Source organism: Cucurbitaria berberidis (genome assembly GCF_010015615.1).
Source record: "Cucurbitaria berberidis CBS 394.84 unplaced genomic scaffold K460scaffold_4, whole genome shotgun sequence".
NCBI classification, from domain to species: domain Eukaryota; kingdom Fungi; phylum Ascomycota; class Dothideomycetes; order Pleosporales; family Cucurbitariaceae; genus Cucurbitaria; species Cucurbitaria berberidis.
Window position 1 is genome coordinate 3,179,581 of NW_024468938.1, and position 20,047 is coordinate 3,199,627.

Below are 20,047 nucleotides of genomic sequence, written 5' to 3' on the forward strand. Positions count from 1 at the left end.
TGTCAAATACACGACAGTCCGAGGAAAGCATGCAGAAAGCCTTGGAGGCCTGAAGGTACCTAGGTCTACAACGTTATAAGTAGGCTCGGGCTTGCAGGCTCTGTTTCTCCCCATTTTCAGACGAACTACTGAAAAGGCCAGGGAAGCCTTCTCTCCACGTCCTGCTTGATATCCATCTAGTTGCCCCAAGTGTCTGCGACCGTGACGGGATAATCCAGGTCGAGTATGGAGCACTACCTACTTCCCACGTCCTCTCCCAAATTCAATCATCACACGCTGTCTTGAACTCTCCATCCGATACAAGTCTCGGCGTCGAAGCGTTGGTGTACTGTGAAAAACACGTGATGTCTGCACTGTGGTTACGCCCCGCCCAAAGCAGTTAGGCAAGCGCCACAGCCTCACCTGGTGCTCCCCGGGGCCGCCAGATCAATGCATGCCAACTCGCCAAAGGCACGTTCCAGCCTCCAAGGTTCTCTACCACCCCACAGCACGCTGCAGCCCGCAAAGCAGCTTGACTATGTACTATACCCACTTATAGCCTTGCTTACAGCTATACCATACCATGCGAATACGGAAGCCCTTTGCTGGTACGTGGCTTCTCCCTCTCACATCCCAAAGCCGAGCAAGCTTCAATAACTACCCGATGTTCGCGGCATATGCGAGAGCCTTGGACACATTCGAATAGCTACAGCAATACATCTATATCTGTTTCCTCTGCAGCCCATATCCTAACACAACACAGTCGCCTTCACAGGCCTAATCCTCATCTCCGCCGCCGCCGGCTTCTCACCCCCAGACTATACCATCCCCACATACAAGCAATCTGACAAAGCCCTGCACTTCGTTGCTTTTCTCCTCCTCACATTCACGTTTTACTGGATCCTTGAGACTGCGAGGCGCAAAGTCCTGCAGCTCACATTTACCGTATGCACGATTGGACTGGGGTGCGCGAGTGAGATTGTACAGGGTCTGCTGCCTGTAAGTTACATCTTTCATATTGTAATCATGAGCCATCAGACGTGGGAAGCTGTGGCTAATATGGAAAGCAGATACACCGCGACTTCGACTACTACGACATTGTAGCCAACGTCTCGGGCTCACTCCTTGCGCTCGCAGTGTGTAACTGGTATCACAAGCGCATGTTAGAGCGCAAGCGGGCAGCACGGGGCTATACTGTGGTTGCGGGAGAAGAGGACAGGGACATTGAGCTAGGAGAGCATCTCGGTGGACAGGAATCAGGTGTCGTCAGACCCACTGTGGACCAAGAACTTGACCGATGGGATGAGAATGCGGAGGACTGGGACACCACGGAACCAGAACCAGCTAATGGGAAAGCTCTCGACGAAGGTGGTGATCTAGGCGATAGCAAGAAGCGGGATGAGTGAGGACAATGTCATGTACGATACGTATGATTATGACAGAAGTGGCTGCTTGAAGCAACTTGGCCATCGGTTTTAGGGATTCTAGTTTGCATAATCAAACATCACTTCATATAGGCACAAGCTCTGGGTGTAGATCGACTTGGATATTCGTTCACAAGTTCATAGCTAGCCCTTAATGCTCATCGCAGCCCATTTCGAGCAAGCATGCAACCATGATTCGTCACCCTAGCTTTGCCAAAGTTCCATGGATTCATGCATTTTCCAGTATGAAAGGACCCTAGACCCACACCATGCGCCGTGATCATTCACTCCGCAAACCCAACATTCTCCGCTTAAGCCGTTGTAGTCTTAGCAGCCGCCTGGTTGGGGTTGATCTTCTTTCCGTCCTTGTTGTACCTAACACGTGGGGGCGGGGCACGGTTGCGGCGACCCTCTCGCGAGCGGACACTGCATGCTGTTAGAGACCCAGACTTCTCTTTTCCTAGGACAACCTAGACATACCGGACGATTTTTCCGTGGATGGCGCAGGAAACGCAGTACTGGAGCTTCAGGTACATCTTGGGGACAGTGTACTCGGGGAAGACGGAGGCATCGGAGATATCACCTGCCCAACATGTCAGTCCTCAATTCTGCGTAGCTTCAATGGCCGATTTCGAATGTCGAGCGTGTTGGAGACCATGGCGAGACGTACGGATGGCGGCAGATTCGACCATGTTGCGGATGGTGAATCTCTTGATTGCCTTGTCCTTGGGAGTGCATCGCGAGCAGTTGCTGCAGCGGATGGGCTTGACGTGGCCGCGGCCATTCTTGTTACGGCCGCTGTCGTGCTGTTAGCCTCGCCTCGCTTCCCATCTTCGATATTCTGGTGTTGCATACTTGGACGCTCGCTTCTTGACCATGATGGGCTGATTCTGAAGAGTTCGTAAGCTACTGTTATCTTTCGCAAAGAGGTCGGAGTGCGCACCGAAGATGTGAAAACCTACAAGTCAGCAATTGGGGTTGTCGTGGGAGGGAGATCGTTGCTGTGACGCCGAGCTTGGTGGAGGTCTAATTTTGCCGCAGGTGTGGGCGTAGCGACGCACTAGTGCATATCTAATCTGATCCCTTGGCGATCGGAGAGCCCAACATTGAACTTGACGTTGAATTAAGAAGCACTGCAACAGCATGTAGTTAACATACTGGATTGGTAAAAAAATGAGATTAATAGATTAGCTAGATGCTGTTATGAGTATACTTCCACCGCTGCGTTGTGATGACTCATCACCAACGTCAATCTCGCTCTTTGGTGACGGGGTTGGCATTAGAAAAACGTGCTCTAAAAGCTGCACCATATTTTCGTATAGATGAAGAAAGCGTAGTTACCTTGTACGCAATGCATGTTCCCACGTTCTAAGGGAAAGTACCCAGTGGATGCGCAGCTCAATCATGGCGATATGTCGCTAAACGTAAAACAGAGCTAATATATTCTCGGCCTTGTTACTATTATTGTTCAAAATCAAACCAATTGCTTCTCCCGCTTTGCGCATTCGAACCGTTCAGATTGAGTTTGGTCAATCAGTCGTCAGGAGGCAAGATCCCCTAGAACCCTTCCGCGACCCCCGGCCTTCGCCGTTCAATAGCCAGTACCATGTCCACATATTTTCTTCCAAGCCTGTCCTGCTTCCTTGAACTAAGCAGCGCTGCGCTCTTGAGTACATTTTTGATCTGTCTACCATTCAGCTCGACTTTTGCAAGATCATCCAAGTCTTGACTCTTCCACTCCTGGCGCACACCTAGGCCGCCCAGAAAATTCTCCCAAATATGGCGCCTAGACTCCGTGGTGAGGTCTGGATATGCCATGCTGATGTGAATGCGTGACTGGAATGCAGCATCGATATTGTCAACGCGATTCGTGGTCAAGAAGAGCAAGCCCTCGTAGTATTCGAGCACGCGCAGAAAGATGGAGACGAGCTTGTTGCGCTCGAGGTCGTGCGTTGAGCGTGCCTCGAGAAAAACGTCACATTCGTCTAGGAGCAGGACGGCATTCCATTTTGCGATCATTTCGAGGATATTAATTAGCTTGGACTCGACATCGGGATTGATTCCAAGGTCGCCAGCTGACATCATAAATAGCGGTGCGCGCATATGCTCAGCTACGGATTCAGCTGTAAGTGTCTACTGGAGTCAGCGCAGGCCCTAAATACTATTTGAACAATGGGGCTTACCTTGCCAACTCCGGGTGGTCCACTCAAGAGCGTGATGTGACCCTTCGCCTTGCCGCTGATAACGTCGTCGAAGGTGTTGTGGTTCATAGCTTGCGATTCCGCGAAGGAGAGGATCAATTCTTTCTGATCTTCTGGAAGGGCCAAAGATCCAAAGGCATTTTGATTGAACTTGATGTCCTTGATTTGCTCGAGATAGAAGAGCAGCCACTGCTTCTTCTTGAGTGAGTAGCCACGAACCCGCGGCAAGCAGGTTAGATGGTGTTCTTCGGTGAGGCGTAGTCGTTCAGTCTTCGCTTGCTGACCGAAAACGTGCTTCGTAACACCAGGCTCCTCGATGTTGGGCCTCTCTGGGGCACATTCAGGCCCTCGCACGCCCTCTTTCGCGGCGAGAGGTTCAATCTTTCTGAAGAAGCGAGGCGAGAAGCGCCTGAAACTGTCCGAGTCAACGATAACACGACCGTTGCATGTATATGGGACCTCTTTCCCTTCTTTGTCCCACGAAATTGCAAAGCCATCGTACGCTTTGTAGTGGCATCCAGCGAGCTCTTCAAACTTCTTGCCGCGATGAATCAATACCTCTTTGACCTTGTCTTCATGAGGATGGAAAGACAAGGGGAATGCAGACAAACCCAATATGCGGGTTGTACCAAGGAACTCCCAGAGCTGGATTGATTCAACACTACGACCGAACTGATTGCCGTTCCAGTCGATTGCTTCCACGGTAAGCTGGTATGCTTTACCGCATCGCGTCTCGACATATGCTCCCGACCTCAGTCGATAAGCGCCGTGGGTACCATTATGAGAATCCGAATAGATGGTTGAGCCAGGCTGGTAGATTGTCCAAACGTGATCGAAGGTGACAATGCCGTGATGCACGTAGTCCTCGAGTGTCTTGATGACGTCTTTGAGCTCGGCTTTAAGGACGTCGTACAGCAGCTCAATATGTTCTGCAGTAACGGCATCGAGATCCTTCCTGGCCCTGAACTCAAGCAACTCTGGCCAGCGATGAACGAATGGGCTGAACGGCGCCTCAAACTCCAATCTCTTCAGTCCGCAATGGAGCCCGGGATAGTCCTTCAGAATCTCAGCAAGGGCTTGCTTTAGCCATGGCGATTGGGTGATGAGGGAGTGGATTTCGAACTTCTTGCGGGAGTCGTTGGGTTTTGAAGACGTGTAATGAGGGCATGCTGCGCTGTTTCCTCATTTTCGGCAGCTTCAGCAACATCCTCCGGCTCTTTATCTAGCCACGTCCACTTGGCGTTGCTGTCGTGAGGGCCTTGATATAAGTTTTTGAAAGAGGCGAGGGAGCCTTCGGGAGCCAGAGGTCTGGTTCCATTGGTGTCTTTGACACCATTGGGAGGGTCTTTGATGGCCATTATGGATGGATAGGATGAGATAGCTGAAGATAAGGTTGTCGAGCACTTGAACGAGTAGATAGACACCGAAGTAATTGGATTCGCTGAAGCTCTGGCTTGGTAATAAGGAGCTCGTGTTGAACGAGAAGTAAATACTGCCTTCAAATATGTTGAGCGTCACCTGTAAGCATCAGCTTCACGTCCAGAATTGTGCGCAGCCACCCCAGGCAAGCAATCCGACCCCACAGAAAGCCAGGTTGCAAGCCAGCCGAAGCTTACAGCACAGCCATTGTGCCCCAAGAGGTAGTGGGTCATTCTCGTAGATCATGCTTCTGTTGGTAGGATGTTGGATTGTGCAAAACAGTGTAATCGTGCAACAAGGCAGGCGAGTGGTCGAGACTCCATTGGTACGACTCTGTCAAACCAGCTATATGAACACTGCCACTTGCCCTGAGTGGTTAACTATTGCATAAAAGATGCACACTTGAAGATCAAGGCAGCCTCGGGCGTGCAGTTGTGCCTACACGTGGCTAATAAGCTATTGCAAGCGCATGTCTAAGCTGGAGCTAGCTTTGAGGTCGATGGAAGAAGCAACCTTGGAAATACCCGACGCGCTAGCGAGCTACATGCCTCCATGCAGGCAAGTCGATAAACTTGCCGTGCACCTGAGAGCTGCTGTTGAACCTCCACCATGTCAACCGACGACGCGCCGTCCTACATTGACTATGAAGCTTTCCTCGACCCCGATTTCTCCGCGACTTCGTTCGCAAACACACTCGTTCTCGCAACCAACAATGCCTCCGACACCCCGCTAGACCTCTCAACCCCACTGTCCCGCGTCCTGTTTGATGTCCAGGAAGTCGACACGCACATTGACACGCTTACCACAAAGTCGGCTTTGCCGCTGCTAGAACATACAAGAGACTCTGCCGAGTCGAGTGTGCGGATATTGCAGGAAGTGGAAGGACAGGTTGCCAGCCTGACCGAGTCGTACAAGACGCTGGAGAAGGAGGTCATTGAGCGATATGACGTCGCCGAGCAGGCACGCGTGACGGCAGAACGACTGTGCGAGACTGTCAAGCTTGGGCGAGCGGTTGCGCGATGTTTCATGCTCGGGAGACAGCTCGAGGTTCGCATGTCTGAATTGGGAGGGGTTGGGAGCGCAAAGAAGGAGGACCACCGAGCCATGGTGCGTTCTGCGGATACGATACTATCGCTACGCCAAATCTTCGCGGCTTCGAAGCCTGGCGAGGAAGGGCAAGGCCTCGATAGGGTCATGATGGTCAATACGCTGAAGAATGAATTGGTCAACCCTGGTGAACGGAGCATCTCATCGCGCGCACAGCAGGTGGTCAAGGAGTTCTCCATGTCTTCGTTACTCTCTTCGTCGGGGTCAACGCCAGCATCCACATTCGCGCAAACCGAGGACACCAAGTCAAGAACCACGTCTGCACTACTCACTTTGTACCTACTTTCACCAACGTCGGCAAAGACCACTTTAGACACGTTCGAGCCTGCGCTCATGTTGAATGCCTTGCAAGACTACCTGCAGACGCAGCTAAAGTCGTCGCTCGCATCGCTTGCCCGAGCATTGGGCCAGCTCCCTACACTAGACCGCACACTGCTCGAGATATCAGCTCGCTGCCAGAACATTGTGGCACTACAGTCTCTCCTTGAGGCCATTAAACCGCCTCCGCATCCACTCCTCAACTCGACCACTACCGCCGACGCTCAAACTTGGCCCAACTTTCTGCAGCCAGTGTTGCATGCCCTTGATACATCGTCGCTACCGAGCTACTTTTGGAGATCGCTTGCGTCAAATCTGTCGCCTAGGGTTCAAGAGCTCATGCAGAGAGGCGGTGTATCTGCAAGGACGTTGAGAAGTAACAAAGACAGAGTCAAGGATATGGTCCGGGAAAGTGTGAATCGGGGCAGTCAATTGCCTGGAGCATTGTCGACCAAGGGGGTGACGTTTACCTGGGAGAGGGAAGCTGCCGTCATGGTTGGAAGTATTCTGGGCCAGATCAAGTGAGGGCCAGTCGGTCGATAGTGGTTTGCTTACGAACACGAGATTCGTCGCAATAGTCGCCGCAGCAGTGAGCATATTGTATATGCACGGCATCATAACCACGTGGCTTCTGCCGGTACTGCCGGCTGTGCCAGGGTAGTCCATAGGTGGGTCAGGTCGAGAATCCAAGTTAGATCGACTTTGGGACGATGCTCCTGCAACAGGCGGCTCGCAAATGACGAGACTCGTATCTGTGGTTTCGAGGGCAATGGCTTCGGCTGCTCCCACTCGCTATGCTCTGTGCATGAATGAAAAGGAAGTGCTCTGCGGAAGCACCTTTCCCTTGTTGTTTTTCTCTTGATTGATTAGTGGTCCGCGCGTGTGGTCGGACTCGAAACGGGCAAGGTATCATGGCCGCTAGAAGGGCGTCTGGTGTTGAGGGTTTGGTTTGCCTCTGCAGTTGCCAGCCACCAAGCGTGTATTATATTCCATGTGCATTCGATGGCATTGTCTGGTCCCGCTGGTGCATACGTATACTCGAGTCGTCTTGTTCGCTAGGTAATTAGAACACGGGAACCGTTGCTTCAGCCTTGTGCTGTAGGGGGGCTGTGATTGGTGCGCGCTAAGAGAAGCAACGCTCGCTCGCATCCATCCCATGGTAGTGAGAGACAGAGACGGACAAGGCCAAGGCCAAAGCGACCTCCTCTCCCTCTTCACCTCTTCGCCTCTTCACCCTTCTCACAGTGAGCATCCTCGGCTCTCCCTTCAGGCTTCAGCCCGCCCGTTCCATTTTCCCTTCTTTGTACCTTTGGTCTTTTCCGCCGTCTCTTCTTATTGCCAGAGCAGCTCGTGCATGCGCCGAGCTAACGCTTCCCTGCATCCATCCATCAGCCTTCAGCGACCACGATCCCGCCCCTGACCCTTCGCACTTGAGCTCCTTTGAGGCCAGCTGGGAACTGCAGGAGACTCAAGCGCACGTACGCACGAATCCATCACCAGAACCGGTCCCCGCTGTCCAGTCTGTTAAAATACATTGTGCGTCCGCTACCCTCCTCCTCCCAAGTGTCTGCAGTCCTTTCTGACAGCCAGTCATCGACAGAATTTCACCCTACCCCAAAGAGTAGCTGTAGACTCGCGCAATCATGTCTGCCAGCCATATCGCTGCCAACAGAAACAGCACCCCCGAGGGGTCCAGCTCGCTCCGCCCTCCCGCAGCCCGTACTTCGCTCGGCGCCGGTCACCATCTTCGCGCTTCTGCTGACATGGGCGGCTTCTCCTCTCCTCTGGCCAACCGCGGCATTCGCCCCGCCTCGGAAATCTACTTTGGCCGCAATGCCACACAGTCCGGGAATCCCGACGAGATGGAGCGTGCCGCTCAGCAGTGGTTGGCCGACATCGACCAGTATGAGACGACCCTCGAGGAGATGGCCACGGCCACGCTCGACCAGGACTTCAAGGACGAACTGAGCGCCATTGAGCAGTGGTTCCGCGTTCTCAGCGAGGCCGAGCGAACTGCCGCCCTCTATGCTCTACTCCAGCAAACCACTCAGGTGCAGATTCGATTCTTCATCCAGGTCCTACAGCAAATGTCCAAGAGCCTCCCCATGTCTGGCGTGCTTTCTCCTGCCAACTTTGGAGAAAAAGGTTCGTCCCTCGTGCCTTTCGTAACCCATCTCCTTAAGCTGACGTGTGCCAGACCCCATGACGCAAAAGTTGAGCGACGCCATGAGCAAGCTCAGCACGGGCGAGAACCGCCACTCGATGGGCCTCGGCCGTCCCCCACCATCACCAGGTGCTGCAAAACGCAACTCTGGTCTGGATACATCGACCATCAATCGCATGTTCCCCGATGCCGCAGCCGCTATTGCCAAGCAGAAGGCAGAGTTCACAGACGTTGTCGGCGTCGCCCCGGCATCGAACCGCAACAGCACTGTTGGCGACCGCAGCTCTTTGGTTGCACCGACCATTTCTGGCCCCGACGAGAGCAACAAGAGGGAGAACAACGCACCCCCGGCCTCGCCATGGAACGAGGCACAAAATCGCCCAAAGTCATCTGGCCAGCAGCAGCATCAAGCCATGGGCCAATTCACCGCGCCACCGCCGTCTGCCGGACTTCGCTCTCCGCGCCTTCCGCTTCAAAGTGATAGTAGCAATGTGCAGACGACGACATTGAATGCTTTGGAGGCAAACTCCACCAACATGCCAATGCTTTCGCCTTCCTATGCCCCCGGTGGAAGCTGGGCATCTCAGCTCAGCACCCCCATGGTCGCAAATTTCAATCAACCTAACAATCAAGCTGACATGGTTGCCAACGCTACCGCCATGAAGCTGGCTGCTCTGTCTACTGTGAACAATCGTATTCAATTGGACGACGTTCGAAAATACCGCCGCGCTCGTTCTTCCGATAACGGTCCTCTATCCCCAGGTCTACCCCACATGGGCAACACCAACATCCTCATGACCAATGAGCTTGGCCAGGTCTTGACTCCGCAGCAGGCGGCTACTCTCCAGGCGCAGCAGCTGGCTGCCATGGCCAGCGGCCGATCTCGTCCAAGCTCTCCCGGATTTGCCTTGCAAGGGCAGGGCATGGGTGTTATGGGCAACTTCGCCTCACCCCAGGCCAATGGCTTCTTGAGTGCCGACTATGGAGGTTCTGGTCTTATGAATAATGGAATGGGCACTCTGAACCTCAGCCAGTTCGGCATGGGCATGGGCAACGACAGCCATGGCTTCCATGGCGACCAAATTGACCGCGGTCGATCTCCTCGTGGCCGGCGCGGTAGCTCGAAGCCCCCGGAGGATCCTACCGATCCCAGCTTGCTTCAGGATATTCCCAACTGGCTTCGGAGTCTCCGTCTGCACAAGTATACCGACAATCTCAAAGACCTCAAGTGGCAAGAGCTTGTTGAGCTAGATGATGACGGTTTGGAGAAGCGCGGAGTGAATGCTCTCGGTGCACGAAGGAAGATGTTGAAAGTAAGATGCTCCCAGGAACTAAGTTTGAGTAGTGTATCTAACATGATTTTGTAGGTCTTCGAGCAGGTCAAGGAGGCCAAAGATGTCGGCAAACTACGATAGACTCCTACATTGCCGTCATGTTGTCCAAAATGTGGGAATGATATTTCTCTCCACAATATAGATATACGATGGAAGAGCGACACTCACCAGCTGGTTACGGACGCCATCTGTCCGTCAGGTCTGGTGCGCAAATGATTTTCATGTCTTGTGCATTATGGCCCGATTGGATGTTGTTATAAGGTGCTTCTGCGCTCCTATCGTGTACTAAAGGATTTTCATGTATCACTTTTCTTTTTTGATTTTCTGGATCTGGTTAAATCACATTCGTAGGGTAGAGCGGTTGCGGCAGTGAAGATGAGAGTAATGGCGAGGTTCTATGTTCCTCAGTCTTCATACTCGTGCTTTTGTATGGGTTCATGTTCTCTTATAATTTGCCTCATCGCATGCAAGGTACTCTGTCAGTCTTGTCCGTTTCAGGCGCCAGCTGACAGAGCCCAGACACCACTGGTAAGGTCGTCCACCCTCAACGAACCTACATCACCAGAGAGTTTCACATTCCTCGGTTGTACAGTCACATTGCCTCATTCAAAGCGCATGCGCCTTCAAAGTAATCATGTCTTGTGTCAAAAAAAGTCCTCTTCACTTTTACTAGGTGAAACAATGGTGTACACTTCTTCTATTGTTCGCGCATAGGCTGAATAAAGAACTACTTAGAAAGTGGTCACCAACATGGGTATTGTACGACCAAAAGCCAAAATAGACATTGTGCTTTGCCTTTATTCCGAACTCAGGGTTGGCATAAGTACAATCTTCTCAACTTCAACATTTGGTTTTATCCAGCGCACAATTCTCGTCGACATCTGACTTTCTATCCTCGTTGCAAACAGCCTCTGTTGAGACTCTCATATTTCGACTATTTACACTGTCTGTAGAACCTGAATCCTATCACTCTAACCGCTTCGCATAACACAATGCGCCTACCGACACCTTCTGCTACGGTGCTGGCCACCATCACTGCCCTCTTCACGCTAAGCAGCGCCCACAGCGACACCCAGCACGGTCAATATGTACTGACGGACGACCTCTCGTATAAAAACTTTTTCGGCAGCTTTGACTTTTTCTCTGGCCCGGATCCTACAAAGGGTTTTGTGCTATACCAGAACCTGACATCTGCTATCTCGCAAAAGCTTATCGGCTACCTCCAGGACACACAGTCCGTTTTCCTTGGTGTCGACTCCACCAACAAAGACCCCAATGGCCGCGCGAGTGTGCGCCTAGAGAGCAAGCAGGCTTGGAATCAGGGGTTGTTAGTCGCGGACATCCGACACATGCCTTCGCCAGTGTGTGGGTCGTGGCCAGCATTTTGGCTTCTCGGTTTTGACAAAGACACCGGAAAGTCGGCCTGGCCGTTGGCTGGCGAAGTCGATATTATGGAAGGGGTTAACGACTATGAGCATAATGCGGTTACACTACATACCTCAAAAGGCTGTATCGTTGACAATAGCACACTCCATGCCGCCGGTCACGGTGAGACGCCGTTTACTGGCCTTCTAGCTACGGATGACTGCGACGTTGCCGCACCAGGCCAAGGAAAGAATGTTGGATGTTCAATAAAAGCGCCAAAAACCATAACCGGCATCCAGACCGGCTCAGGCGCGGGTAGTAAGGAGACCATCCTTCCATCCTATGGCACCGAGTTCAACAAAGTGGGCGGTGGAATCTACGCCATGGAGTGGACCTCTTCAGCTATCAGTGTATGGTTCTTTCCTCGCAACTCCTCTGCTTACACTACGCACTTTGGCAATACTACAACCGCCTCAACTCTTGATCCCTCTACTTGGGGTGTTCCAGTTGCACGATTCTCCGGCAGCGGTTGCAACATCACTGAACGCTTCCAGAACCTCAAAATCATCTTCAACACTAGCTACTGCGGCGAGTGGGCCGGCAAGGAGTGGGATAAGTCCTGCGCAGCGAAGACTGGCGTCGACACATGCGAAGCTTACGTCCGGGATAACCCAGAGGCTTTTAAGGAGGTATATTGGGAAATTGCTGGATTGAAGTGGTTCCAGCGAACTACTGAGCCAGAGCAAGAACCATCATCTATCAAGGCTAAGGGTCGCCAGTACCGCTGGTAAAGTAACGTTATTAGGTTAGGGCTTGGGCTGGACCCGAGAAACTGTAGGTGTACGCTCCCCTGATTAGCATTATATAGCGTGTATACCCTCATCGTTGCTGGTATTCTCCATATGCACAACGTTTTGTCTGGTAATCTTCCTAGGCGTTCTTTGTGTTCAGAACGTCTCGAGCATATTTAGGACATGAAATTGAACCGTAAGACCTTTTTCGATGATCATTGTACTGTCACCTGTGGTGAAATACTATTGTAGAGTCCAGACAGCGAGAGCAGCCGTGCCGAAATGGTTGCTGGCCATATCCTGCTTACTTTTTAGGTAGGCTAGCCATCAAATCCCTATTGACTTGCCTAAAACAATGGTTTTATAACACTCTGCCGTTTACGGTGCCCTCTTATACGCACGTGGATCCAACCTTGTTTCTATCCCTTTCCGTGAGTCCTTGACCCTCATCTTTGGCCCAACCTCAAGATCAATTGCAACCAAGTATTACCGTCCATGGCGATATTATCTGCCCGTGACGTAGTTTGAAAGTAAGTTAGTCGGTTGAGGAACTTTTATGTAGATGAGAGAAGACGTTGAACAGGGGATATCATTTTCACTCTATCATCTCGCCATACTCATGATGCTGCTACTGCCTGTTGTGCTTGTTGTGCCGATGACTGTATCTGAATTATCTGAATAAATCGTTAGTGGAGGGACCTCCCTCGGTAAGGCATGAGTAGCATACCTCCATCTTCGTCTTCTCACTCTTGTCCTGGATCTCCTTGATCTGTTTTTCGAACCGCTTGCTAGTTCTAATCAGACATCTGTCCCATGTCATGGACCCCTTTACCGCACTCACATCTCTTTATCGATAAACTCTAAGCGGCCATTGACTGCCATGACGGCCTCCGTCTTGTCTTGCTTCAAGAGTACTGGTCCGATTTGCTTGTAGATGTTCGCATCATCATCGAGGATATCGAACTCCTGTAACGACACATGTTAGCCTAAATGGGCCAACAGCGGGAGTTAGGAAGGCACCTTTTTGACTGTGGCATTCTCCTGCTGCTGCGACTCGAGCTTCTGGCGTGCTTCGACTGCAGTAGAGAGGTCTATCTGGCCGTTAGTGAAGCCTCTTCTGAATACCATGGCTTCGAAATCGCACCTCCTTGTAGGCTCTGGTAGCCGTCAGAAAGCTCCTGCAGCTTCGCCTGCACGTCTCCCATGGTTTTCGTGATGCTGAGTTACAGCTTGACGAAAAGTTTCGCCCTCTTTTGCGGAGCTCGCGAGGCGGGACATGGAACTCCCCTGATGCGGACTAGCGTGAACGTGGGGGCTAGATGCTTGGCCATAGCAACCAGATCAACGTGGAAGGAGAAAGACGTAGATATCAACACCCCAACTGTAGAAACACTGCTCCCTTGGAGCTGCCGTGTCTTTCGCCTGCAAGGACGATATCTGGAAGAAACAACTGCTAGCCTCTGTTCATAAGGCGTCACTAACCTCAGGCAACCGTCGAGTGCCCCGCGCAGACCGCTGCCTCCGTCGTCATATTCCAGACCCGCGCCCAGCAGCGCACGCGACGCGCATTCGTACAACTATCCCCTCGGATAACAGCTGCGGCGCTTAGCCCAGTAAAGGCGCAGGCATGAGTAACGCAGACTTCCTGGGTCGTGCCATTGAGACAGTCAAGAAGGCCATCGAGACGGATACCGCGGGCGAATACGACAAGGCATATCAACTATACTACAGTGCTCGTGAGTTGTGTATACTTTGCCACGAATAGTAAAAATTAGAGGCTAACAGGTGGCAGTCGAGCTATTCATGCTCGCCTTGAAATGTACCTTCTCCACGCTACTCTGACGGCGAAGGCAATAAACTAACACGGACTAGGGGAGAAGAATCAGAAGTCCAAGGAGATGATTCGAGGCAAGGTTGCCGAATACATGGAGCGTGCCGAGAAGCTCAAACAGCATCTGAACCAAAACGATGCCTCAAATCGCAAGAAACCCGCAGCAATGGGCTCGAATGGAAAGGCAGCCGGGGGAAGTGGCAAGGGTGGAAAGTACGGACTTTTCCAAGGCGTATGCGCATAGCCTCCCATGCTGACATGGTGCGATAGGGACGACGATGAGGAGGGCGAGATAGATGCCGACTCCAAGAAGCTACGCGGTGCGCTCGCGGGCGCCATCCTGTCCGAAAAGCCAAATATTCGATGGGAAGATGTAGCAGGGCTGGAACAGGCAAAGGAGGCTCTGAAAGAGGCAGTCATATTACCTATCAAATTCCCACATCTATTCACCGGCAAGCGACAACCGTGGAAGGGTATTCTGTTGTACGGCCCGCCTGGTACGGGCAAGAGTTACCTTGCAAAAGCAGTTGCAACAGAGGCAAACAGCACCTTTTTCAGCGTTTCGAGTTCCGACCTGGTCAGCAAGTGGATGGGTGAATCCGAGCGGTAAGCGACATGCATTGGTAAGCTAAAAGCAACGACTGACTGGAGATAGGTTGGTAAAGCAACTCTTCGGCATGGCTCGCGAAAACAAGCCTTCCATCATCTTCATTGATGAGATCGACGCCCTCTGCGGACCTCGAGGCGAAGGTGAATCCGAGGCATCACGGCGTATCAAAACCGAGCTGCTTGTGCAAATGGATGGTGTAGGCAAAGACTCAAAGGGCGTGCTTATTCTCGGCGCGACCAACATTCCATGGCAACTCGACTCCGCTATTAGACGACGATTTCAACGAAGAGTGCACATCAGCTTACCGGATACACCCGCCAGGATGAGGATGTTCGAGCTCGCCGTTGGAAACACTCCATGCGAACTCAATCAAGGAGACTACAAAAAGCTAGCGGAACTGAGTGAAGGATACTCTGGTTCTGATATCTCGATAGCGGTGCAAGATGCACTGATGCAGCCCGTACGCCTTATTCAGACTGCGACTCACTATAAACCAGTATGTTCAGGGCCCTCGAGATCAATTTGAGACTCTGGCGATTAGCTAATGGCTTTCAGGTCGAAGTAGACGGCACAACGAAATGGACACCCTGCTCGCCCGGCGATCCGCAAGCGCAAGAGAAATCCTGGACCGATCTGGATGGTGATCAGCTGCTCGAACCTCCTTTAAAAGTGAAGGATTTCATCAAGGCCATCAAAGCTTCAAGGCCAACGGTCAGTGGGGAGGATTTGAAGAGGAGCGCAGATTGGACAAAGGAGTTTGGTAGTGAGGGCGCATAATTAGTAGAGTTTGGGCATGGCGCACTGCCTTGTGTCGGGGGCGCTTTTTGGTGTTTATATCCACTTCGGCATAGCGATTCCTGTTCTTTCGGCCCTTACGAGCGGTTGGCCTGGCGTTGAAAGAGGATCGAGTTAGGCAACCTAGTGATCACATCACCATGATACAAGACGAACCACGGCCACCATCATTGTACTTGACATGGCCCAATCTGAATGACTCCAAGACTTGATGCTTCTGTTACCTCGGGGGTATAAAGCCATCTGGGGTTATCCAGCCCGGGAGACGCGCAGTGGGTGAAAGGATGGATCAAGTGACTGGTGGAGTATTACCCCGCTGATTCGTTGTTCTACACTACACCTGGTCACAGGATGCGAGTCTATCCATAAGCAAGACAGTAAGAAAGGGGAAACAAGGGGGAAAACCGGGGGAATAAGTGATCGACCTAACCAAATCGACCGAAGTCATCAGGCCCTCTACCATTCTCCTCATCGTAGGCCCGTAAGTCTTGATATCATCATAGAGTATGGATGCCTACCCCCAAAGCCTATTTCCTTCAGGCACTATGCATCCAACGCCATCCCCTGCTATCGCCATGATCGCGACCTCACAGATTAAGAAACGCGAGACTCTCTACTGTCTCACAGCTCCTAGCTAAAGTACGCCTGTGCCGTACGCTGCTGTTCAGGGGTTAGGCCTGCGGCAGCTTGGGCAAGGTTCGTGCCGGTTGCCTGGATGAGGGCTTTCACAGAGCTGACAACGCGCGTTGCTGTCTGGCCCTGCAACGTTTCGGCTTCTAGAGCTTGTACCACAAAGGTGAAGACCTTTGCGGGTTGCGAGAAAACGACCTGATTTTGCCTGGTGAAACATTAGCCCCATTTTAAGATATTGAATCCACCCGGGCTCCACTGTGCTGGGTCAATATGGAGTAAACTTACTGTTCAATAAGTTGCGCCAGGAATGCGTAGGCATATGGGGTCGCTTCTTCGTCGTTGATGACTGGCAGAGTATCGATCCAAGCGGCAGCAATATCTTGCCAGTTCTGTACCTTGGCAGCGTTATAGTGCAGAATCTTCGCAATTGCTGCCGATGCGTTCTCTGTTGCAAACACATCGTCATCCGCGCGAGCGTTCGGCCGCTGGACTACTTGGAACAGCATTGGTAGCGAAGCGGCGGCGAATTCTGACCACGCCTCACCGCCCTTGTGAGCAGCGACGCCTACACCGTACACTGCTGCTTGTCGGTTGGCTGGTACGTCGTCCTGCATGCCGGCTATGAGTGGCTGAATGATGTGCTCGTTGTACTTCCATGACTGCGGGCCGCAGAACTCAAGTACGTCATCGAAGATGCAAATAGCCCACTGACGTTGCGTCGGATCTCGATTGATGACAGCCATCTTATAGAACTCCATCAAGAGCTCCCAGTGCGGCAGGAAGGCCGTACCCATGTTCTTGAATATAGTATGGAAAGCCTTGTTCATGTCGGAGAGAAGATTTTGGTCGTCTTCAATGGCGAATAAAGTCTCCTCGGAAGCTTCTTCACCATCCTCGTTCTCCGATTGCTCTTCTAGCCGCTCTTTAACACGCTCTTGGTAGTCTTGTAACACACTGCGGGCGGACTCGATAAAGGTACCCATATGTGTGCTTGTCAAGCAGTTTTGACCAATACACTCCAAGCACTCGTAGAAACATTGGTACATTTCGGCGAGAGTATCAATAGCAGGTTCTGTGCTAAGTACTTCGAGCACACGCTCAACGGTACGTTCCCAAAGCTGTCCAAGCTGGGTTGACTCTGGACCATGCGCCTTCTTGTAAGCATTTAGAAGTGCCGGTACGCACTTTGCGGATGCGACGCGTACAGGGTCGTGGAAGAAGAAGGCCAAGCCGGGAAGGGCGATTTTGTCCATAATGTCGTTGACGTAGGGTTCGAAGGCGTCTTCCAATACTTGAGCGTAGATGACGATGAGCTCAATAGCCATGTGCTTGTCATCAAGAATACTCGTCTTGATGCCGATGACCTTGCCCTTGAGAGGAACAAGCTCCCAGCCCTCCTCGTCCTGAATTTGAGCCACCTGGTCCTCATCATCAAGCAGTTGAATATCAGCCTTGGCTCCAGCAAGCTCAGTCAGAGGCGGAATGACACCAGCAAGGAAGGGAACGAACTCCCGACCAAGGACCCGACACATGCGACCCCAGCAGTGAAGCAAGTAGGAAGCTTGAGGGTCGTCGGCGTCCGATACGCTGTTTTGGATCCGCCCGAGCAGTTGTACCAGATTCAATGCATCCTGGCCCATTCGATCCTTGCCAACAGCCAAGGCAATGAGGGTAGCGCACTCCATGGCCTTGGCTCTCAGTAATCGGTACTCCTTGGACTGCTCTTCCTGTAGAACGTTGAAAAGAAGCGGCATCAGGGTGTCATAGTACTTGGAGAAGGCAGCCTCAGCCGAGTCCGCAACTGTCGCAATGGTTGACAAAGCCTGCTCTTGGACAAAGCGTTTGGGGCTCTGCAGAAGCATGAGCAGATGATTGAGTAGTTGGTCCAAATATGGCTCTAGGATGTTCTTCTCGGCCTCTTCGCAGAAGTTGACGAGGGCAGCGGCAGCGTGCGCCTGCACACGAGGCTCTGCTGACTCTAGGACCGGGATGATATTGGGCAGGACGACTTGGTGATACTTCTCCTGCATGGTTCCGGCAAAGTCGGTGCTCATTTGGCCCACGGCATTGCATGCGGCCCATCGAACACGAGGATGGGGGTCTCGAAGGGCAGGAAGAACGAGGTCAAGGACCTTGTCGAGCTCTCCCACCATAAGCTCACGACAGCCCTCGGAGATGGCTGAGATGGCCATGAGAGCAGCGTGCCTATCTCGCCAAGCGGAAGAAGTCATCATGCGCGGGAGCCAGTTGAAGGTAGGGGGCAAGATGGCCTGTCCACCGAGTTTGTTGGCTAGGCGATCCATGCACTGCTCGCCAGCAACGTGATTCGAGTCACTCTCTTCGTCGAGATCTTCGGAGACATTCCATTCCTCGGCGTCGTCGTCATCGAAGCCAACATCCGTCATGAGGGAGAGGCACTGCGTGACCATGTCGTTTGTGAAATTTGGATCCTTCCTACACATTTGGGGTGCATTATCCGCAAATGTGGCCATGAGTTCCAAGGCATTTTGTCGTGTTGTTTCTCCTAGGTCCTTGTCCTGGATGACAGAGACGCTGAATTGCACGAGGCTGTTGAACAGAGGCTTGAACATCTTGGGTGCAACCTCGGCGAGATCGATGAGGGAGATGAGGGCCTTTGTGAGCAGCTCTGCATCTCCAGAATCCTTGATGGGAGGCAGGATATTCAGGATCTCCGGAATCAGCGAGTAGTATTTGGATTGAGCTTTGCGGGTAATGGAGCGAAAGAAGGAGGCGAAAGCCTCGACAGCCGCGATTCGAACCTGCAAACGTAAGTCGTTGAAGGGGTTTTGGTCGCCCTGGTACCTACCGCAGTCTCGCTGTCGGCAAACCCGCCCTTGAAGGCGCTCATGACGACGTCTTCATGTTGCTTTTCTATGATTTGCGGTGTAGTGGAGAAGATCCTGAAGGCGTTCTCGCGCTGTGCAGCATCTTGGGATTGGCTAGCCTGGAACAAGGCTCCCAGGAGCTCCGGCCATGCCACACCTGGCCATGTTAGTGATTGCTCTTTGGGTAGTAGGGCATGTCAAGTTCCTACCTTCATCTGTGTGCTGTCGCGCGAGCTCCGCTACAGCGTCTCCCACTTTGCTTCGCACCGATGCATCGGTCTCCTTTGCCAGGCAACTCAGCAGCTTTGCGCGGATCGCCTCTCGCTCGGCCGGGTTGAGCGTCAGGAAGAGGTCGGCCGTCTGGCCAGAGGGCGTCTTTCGCGGCTTGGAGGACTGCCGCCGAAAGATGACGGCGGCGAAGGTTCGTGTCTACCCGTCGGTCGTCAGCCTGGGCAGGCGAGATGGCCATGGCAATGCCACTACGCAGTACATACCGACGTGTCCTGTGCCAGCTCAATCTGCTCGGACAAGCCCATGAGGAGCACATCCGGCCTTTGTGCAACCCACTCGTCGTTCAACTGCTGCTCGGCGGCGGTTCGCTGCACATTGTCCGGGGACTGCAGGCCCTGCAGCAGGCTGGCCAGCGCCGTGTGGACTTCAGCAGGTAGAACAGACATGATGCAGGCGTGCTATCTCGACGATGTGTGGGGAGCGGCCCCGTTGAGCGGTGGGAGCTTGTTCGCAGGCAGGCAGGCAGGCAGGCGGGCGGGCAGGCAAGGGGACTAGACTACCTTGGGTAGGCTGGCGGTGGTGAAGGGGAGGCGCCTGTGGTACGACGCTGTCTAAAGGATGCGCCGTGGCAAAAGAGGCGGCGTAGCGTGTAGAAATGGTGCTATGGTCGTCCAGACAGAGAGGGTTGCTGTGGAAATATTTGCTCCGTTGTGTTTTGGCGGGGGCTTTCGCGAGTCCGCCGCGCCCTCATCCAAAAATGTTGCCAGGGCACGAGCAGGGGTGTGCGTGTCAGGACTACGTTCACACCCCCCCGCCGTCATTGGCCCGTCAGCCTGCGCCAGTGACCCACGGCTCTTGATACAGGTCACTCTGAGTAGCAAAGGAGAGCAATGGGTATAAGGACTACATGTAACGACTTGCTACCGATTACCTCGACCCACTCTTTTTATGGATAACACAGCCTATACCAGTTCACCTGTTATTACTACCACCACTACT

General features: G+C 52.7%; 11 protein-coding genes across 11 annotated transcripts; 6 read left to right on the plus strand and 5 right to left on the minus strand.

Moving 5' to 3' along the window:
• The first annotated feature begins 454 nt into the window (after nt 1-454).
• Nucleotides 455-1,503, plus strand: K460DRAFT_368694 (uncharacterized protein). The gene is made up of 3 exons (XM_040933829.1): nt 455-587; nt 743-978; nt 1,050-1,503. The coding sequence occupies exons 1-3, from the start codon at nt 563-565 to the stop codon at nt 1,383-1,385; spliced, it is 597 nt and encodes a 198-aa protein (XP_040786398.1). The 5' UTR covers nt 455-562; the 3' UTR covers nt 1,386-1,503.
• A 211-nt stretch (nt 1,504-1,714) lies between these two features.
• Nucleotides 1,715-2,281, minus strand: K460DRAFT_408161 (ribosomal protein S26e; the record flags this gene model as incomplete). The annotated part of the gene is made up of 4 exons (XM_040937139.1): nt 1,715-1,829; nt 1,884-1,986; nt 2,074-2,201; nt 2,259-2,281. The coding sequence occupies 4 exons, from the start codon at nt 2,279-2,281 to the stop codon at nt 1,715-1,717; spliced, it is 369 nt and encodes a 122-aa protein (XP_040786399.1).
• A 572-nt stretch (nt 2,282-2,853) lies between these two features.
• On the minus strand, nt 2,854-4,962 carry K460DRAFT_387797 (P-loop containing nucleoside triphosphate hydrolase protein; the record flags this gene model as incomplete). Its single annotated transcript, XM_040935659.1, has 3 exons — nt 2,854-3,536; nt 3,587-4,680; nt 4,728-4,962. 3 exons carry the CDS (start codon nt 4,960-4,962, stop codon nt 2,961-2,963), a joined length of 1,905 nt encoding a protein of 634 aa, XP_040786400.1. The 3' UTR covers nt 2,854-2,960.
• A 670-nt stretch (nt 4,963-5,632) lies between these two features.
• Nucleotides 5,633-6,973, plus strand: K460DRAFT_408163 (uncharacterized protein; the record flags this gene model as incomplete). Its single annotated transcript, XM_040937140.1, has 1 exon — nt 5,633-6,973. The coding sequence occupies one exon, from the start codon at nt 5,633-5,635 to the stop codon at nt 6,971-6,973; it is 1,341 nt and encodes a 446-aa protein (XP_040786401.1).
• Nucleotides 6,974-7,056: 83 nt separating this feature from the next.
• On the minus strand, nt 7,057-7,483 carry K460DRAFT_152293 (uncharacterized protein). The gene has a single exon (XM_040926818.1). It carries the CDS (start codon nt 7,359-7,361, stop codon nt 7,140-7,142), a length of 222 nt encoding a protein of 73 aa, XP_040786402.1. The 5' UTR covers nt 7,362-7,483; the 3' UTR covers nt 7,057-7,139.
• Nucleotides 7,484-7,948: 465 nt separating this feature from the next.
• Nucleotides 7,949-10,174, plus strand: K460DRAFT_152295 (uncharacterized protein). The gene is made up of 4 exons (XM_040926819.1): nt 7,949-7,984; nt 8,049-8,593; nt 8,646-9,925; nt 9,980-10,174. Exons 2-4 carry the CDS (start codon nt 8,092-8,094, stop codon nt 10,025-10,027), a joined length of 1,830 nt encoding a protein of 609 aa, XP_040786403.1. The 5' UTR covers nt 7,949-7,984; nt 8,049-8,091; the 3' UTR covers nt 10,028-10,174.
• K460DRAFT_152331 (uncharacterized protein) lies at nt 10,151-10,799 on the plus strand. The gene has a single exon (XM_040926820.1). The coding sequence runs from the start codon at nt 10,322-10,324 to the stop codon at nt 10,658-10,660; it is 339 nt and encodes a 112-aa protein (XP_040786404.1). The 5' UTR covers nt 10,151-10,321; the 3' UTR covers nt 10,661-10,799.
• A 130-nt stretch (nt 10,800-10,929) lies between these two features.
• K460DRAFT_316659 (glycoside hydrolase family 16 protein) lies at nt 10,930-12,151 on the plus strand. Its single transcript, XM_040930342.1, has one exon. The coding sequence runs from the start codon at nt 10,939-10,941 to the stop codon at nt 12,100-12,102; it is 1,164 nt and encodes a 387-aa protein (XP_040786405.1). The 5' UTR covers nt 10,930-10,938; the 3' UTR covers nt 12,103-12,151.
• A 206-nt stretch (nt 12,152-12,357) lies between these two features.
• Nucleotides 12,358-13,348, minus strand: K460DRAFT_368700 (Prefoldin beta-like protein). The gene is made up of 5 exons (XM_040933830.1): nt 13,247-13,348; nt 13,123-13,193; nt 12,944-13,068; nt 12,830-12,890; nt 12,358-12,776 (listed from the first exon to the last, which is right to left on the minus strand). Exons 1-5 carry the CDS (start codon nt 13,305-13,307, stop codon nt 12,720-12,722), a joined length of 375 nt encoding a protein of 124 aa, XP_040786406.1. The 5' UTR covers nt 13,308-13,348; the 3' UTR covers nt 12,358-12,719.
• Nucleotides 13,349-13,513: 165 nt separating this feature from the next.
• Nucleotides 13,514-15,320, plus strand: K460DRAFT_342474 (vacuolar protein sorting-associated protein-like protein VPS4; the record flags this gene model as incomplete). The annotated part of the gene is made up of 6 exons (XM_040931193.1): nt 13,514-13,838; nt 13,895-13,921; nt 13,975-14,146; nt 14,204-14,539; nt 14,589-15,039; nt 15,099-15,320. The coding sequence occupies exons 1-6, from the start codon at nt 13,730-13,732 to the stop codon at nt 15,318-15,320; spliced, it is 1,317 nt and encodes a 438-aa protein (XP_040786407.1). The 5' UTR covers nt 13,514-13,729.
• Nucleotides 15,321-16,145: 825 nt separating this feature from the next.
• K460DRAFT_397058 (ARM repeat-containing protein) lies at nt 16,146-19,494 on the minus strand (the record flags this gene model as incomplete). The annotated part of the gene is made up of 4 exons (XM_040936139.1): nt 16,146-18,751; nt 18,799-18,974; nt 19,027-19,246; nt 19,312-19,494. 4 exons carry the CDS (start codon nt 19,492-19,494, stop codon nt 16,253-16,255), a joined length of 3,078 nt encoding a protein of 1,025 aa, XP_040786408.1. The 3' UTR covers nt 16,146-16,252.
• Between the last annotated feature and the right edge of the window lie 553 nt (nt 19,495-20,047).

Bases quoted from the DNA above. Each gene is read 5' to 3' on its own strand.
- K460DRAFT_368694 (XM_040933829.1), top strand. From the start codon at position 563: ATGCGAATACGGAAGCCCTTTGCTG. The intron at 588-742 runs GTACGTGGCTTC...AACACAACACAG, and splicing joins AATACGGAAGCCCTTTGCTG to TCGCCTTCACAGGCCTAATC. The intron at 979-1,049 runs GTAAGTTACATC...TATGGAAAGCAG, and splicing joins TTGTACAGGGTCTGCTGCCT to ATACACCGCGACTTCGACTA.
- K460DRAFT_152293 (XM_040926818.1), bottom strand. From the start codon at position 7,361: ATGATACCTTGCCCGTTTCGAGTCCGACCACACGCGCGGACCACTAAT.
- K460DRAFT_152295 (XM_040926819.1), top strand. From the start codon at position 8,092: ATGTCTGCCAGCCATATCGCTGCCAACAGAAACAGCACCCCCGAGGGG. The intron at 8,594-8,645 runs GTTCGTCCCTCG...GACGTGTGCCAG, and splicing joins TGCCAACTTTGGAGAAAAAG to ACCCCATGACGCAAAAGTTG. The intron at 9,926-9,979 runs GTAAGATGCTCC...ATGATTTTGTAG, and splicing joins CACGAAGGAAGATGTTGAAA to GTCTTCGAGCAGGTCAAGGA.
- K460DRAFT_152331 (XM_040926820.1), top strand. From the start codon at position 10,322: ATGAGAGTAATGGCGAGGTTCTATGTTCCTCAGTCTTCATACTCGTGC.
- K460DRAFT_316659 (XM_040930342.1), top strand. From the start codon at position 10,939: ATGCGCCTACCGACACCTTCTGCTACGGTGCTGGCCACCATCACTGCC.
- K460DRAFT_368700 (XM_040933830.1), bottom strand. From the start codon at position 13,307: ATGGGAGACGTGCAGGCGAAGCTGCAGGAGCTTTCTGACGGCTACCAG. The intron at 13,194-13,246 runs GTGCGATTTCGA...ACGGCCAGATAG, and splicing joins CTACCAGAGCCTACAAGGAG to ACCTCTCTACTGCAGTCGAA. The intron at 13,069-13,122 runs GTGCCTTCCTAA...GTGTCGTTACAG, and splicing joins AGAATGCCACAGTCAAAAAG to GAGTTCGATATCCTCGATGA.